The sequence below is a fragment of the Elaeis guineensis genome, chromosome 2 (genome assembly GCF_000442705.2).
Source record: "Elaeis guineensis isolate ETL-2024a chromosome 2, EG11, whole genome shotgun sequence".
NCBI classification, from domain to species: Eukaryota; Viridiplantae; Streptophyta; class Magnoliopsida; order Arecales; family Arecaceae; genus Elaeis; species Elaeis guineensis.
This window is the reverse complement of record NC_025994.2, coordinates 121249849-121251264: the sequence shown is the minus strand read 5'-3', so window position 1 is coordinate 121251264 and position 1416 is coordinate 121249849. Positions and strand designations below refer to the sequence as shown.

The following is a 1416-nucleotide window of genomic DNA, read 5'->3' as shown; positions in this document are numbered from 1 at the left end:
CAGAGTTGGGGACGAGGTCCGGCTCCCGTAGCAGTCCGGATGGGGTCTGCCTGCAGTTGAAGTCGAGGACGAAGTTCGGCTCCCGTAGGAGTCCGGATGAAGTCTTCCTTCATGTGAAGTTGGGGGCGAAGTCCGGCTCCCGTAGGAGCCCGGACGAAGTCTACCTGCAATTGGAGTTGTGGGTGAAGTCCGGCTCCCGTAGGAGTCCGGACGAAGTTTACCTGTAAGTGAAGTCGTGGGCGGAGCCCGGCTCCCGTAGGAGTCCGGGCGAAGCCTGCAGGTGAAGTCATGGGTGGAGTCCGGCTCCCGTAGGAGTCCGGACGAAGTCTGCCTGCAATTGGAGTCGTGGGCGGAGTCCGGCTCCCGTAGGAGTCCGGACGAAGTCTGCCTGCAATTGTCAGAGAACCTTGATTGGTATATTGGTGCACAAAAATCTTATGGATCATGTTTAATTTGCCTTCTCTAACCCATTGCCGGGTGATCCGAATAGGAGAAAATAACAAAAAATTATCTTCTAAATCAAGCAAACATCAAACATAATAACCAACTAATATCTTAGATTCATTGACCACACAAAGCAGCCTCGTAGTACAACTACAAATAGGAGCAAGTCTCAACACTACAAGATGACTTTGCCTAACAAAGCACTAATACATAAGATATTACATGATATAGATATCATTCTCTCTCTTTTATTTTTTTCATTCTTTTTTTTCTTTTCGTAAAGATTCCTCTTAGTTATTAGTAAGGTGTCTTAGGACGTAGAAGATCGTTGAATTTATGCTGTTGGGTAAGAAGCAAGCTTGGCAATACCACAAAGCCCTTCCGGTGCACTAACGTCACGCTGGATGCGCATGTATCCTTTCTCACCCCAAGTTGTACCCCACGAATTCTTGAGCAGCCAATATTTGGTCCCATCCTCAGCTGTCCCGTAACCAATAGCAGTCACAGCATGGTCCATATTAGTTTCACATGGGCCAGCGAAGATGCCACTGGAGTAGTGCTGGAAGTCTTGCCCACCACCATCAATGCCAACTGAAACAGGCTGCTTTGAGACTGCCTGTAAGAGCGAGGACTCATCATTTACGGGCACGTTCTGGTAGCCGCTGATGGTAGCTGCCGATGATGATGCCTTGTTGGTGTCACAAGTGCCATCAGCTGCCATGTAAGGATAATTCTCTTCAGTTGTTATCCCTCCATTATCAATGACGTATTGGAAGGCACGAGTCATGAATCCCCCGTGGCATCCTCGGTTTCCATCTTTGACGTCACAGTCTACAACTTGTTGCTCCGACAAGGAGACCAAGTTGCCATTGTTGATTTGAGTAATCCCTTCAATGGCTGCTACAGTGGAGAATGCCCAACAGCACCCTACATACATGTTGTTGGTTAGATGACTTGTTCGATGTTACTTGG

General features: G+C 48.2%; 1 protein-coding gene across 1 annotated transcript in view; it reads right to left on the bottom strand.

Annotated features, from left to right (window-relative positions):
• Positions 1-537: 537 nt before the first annotated feature.
• The window catches only part of LOC140855872 (senescence-specific cysteine protease SAG39-like), a 1451-nt gene continuing 572 nt past the window's right edge, over positions 538-1416 (bottom strand). Inside the window, exon 2 of the mRNA XM_073253085.1 lies at positions 538-1371. Within this exon, the coding sequence (XP_073109186.1) occupies positions 779-1371 (593 nt within the window). The 3' untranslated portion in view covers positions 538-778. The remainder of the gene's footprint in view (positions 1372-1416) is intronic.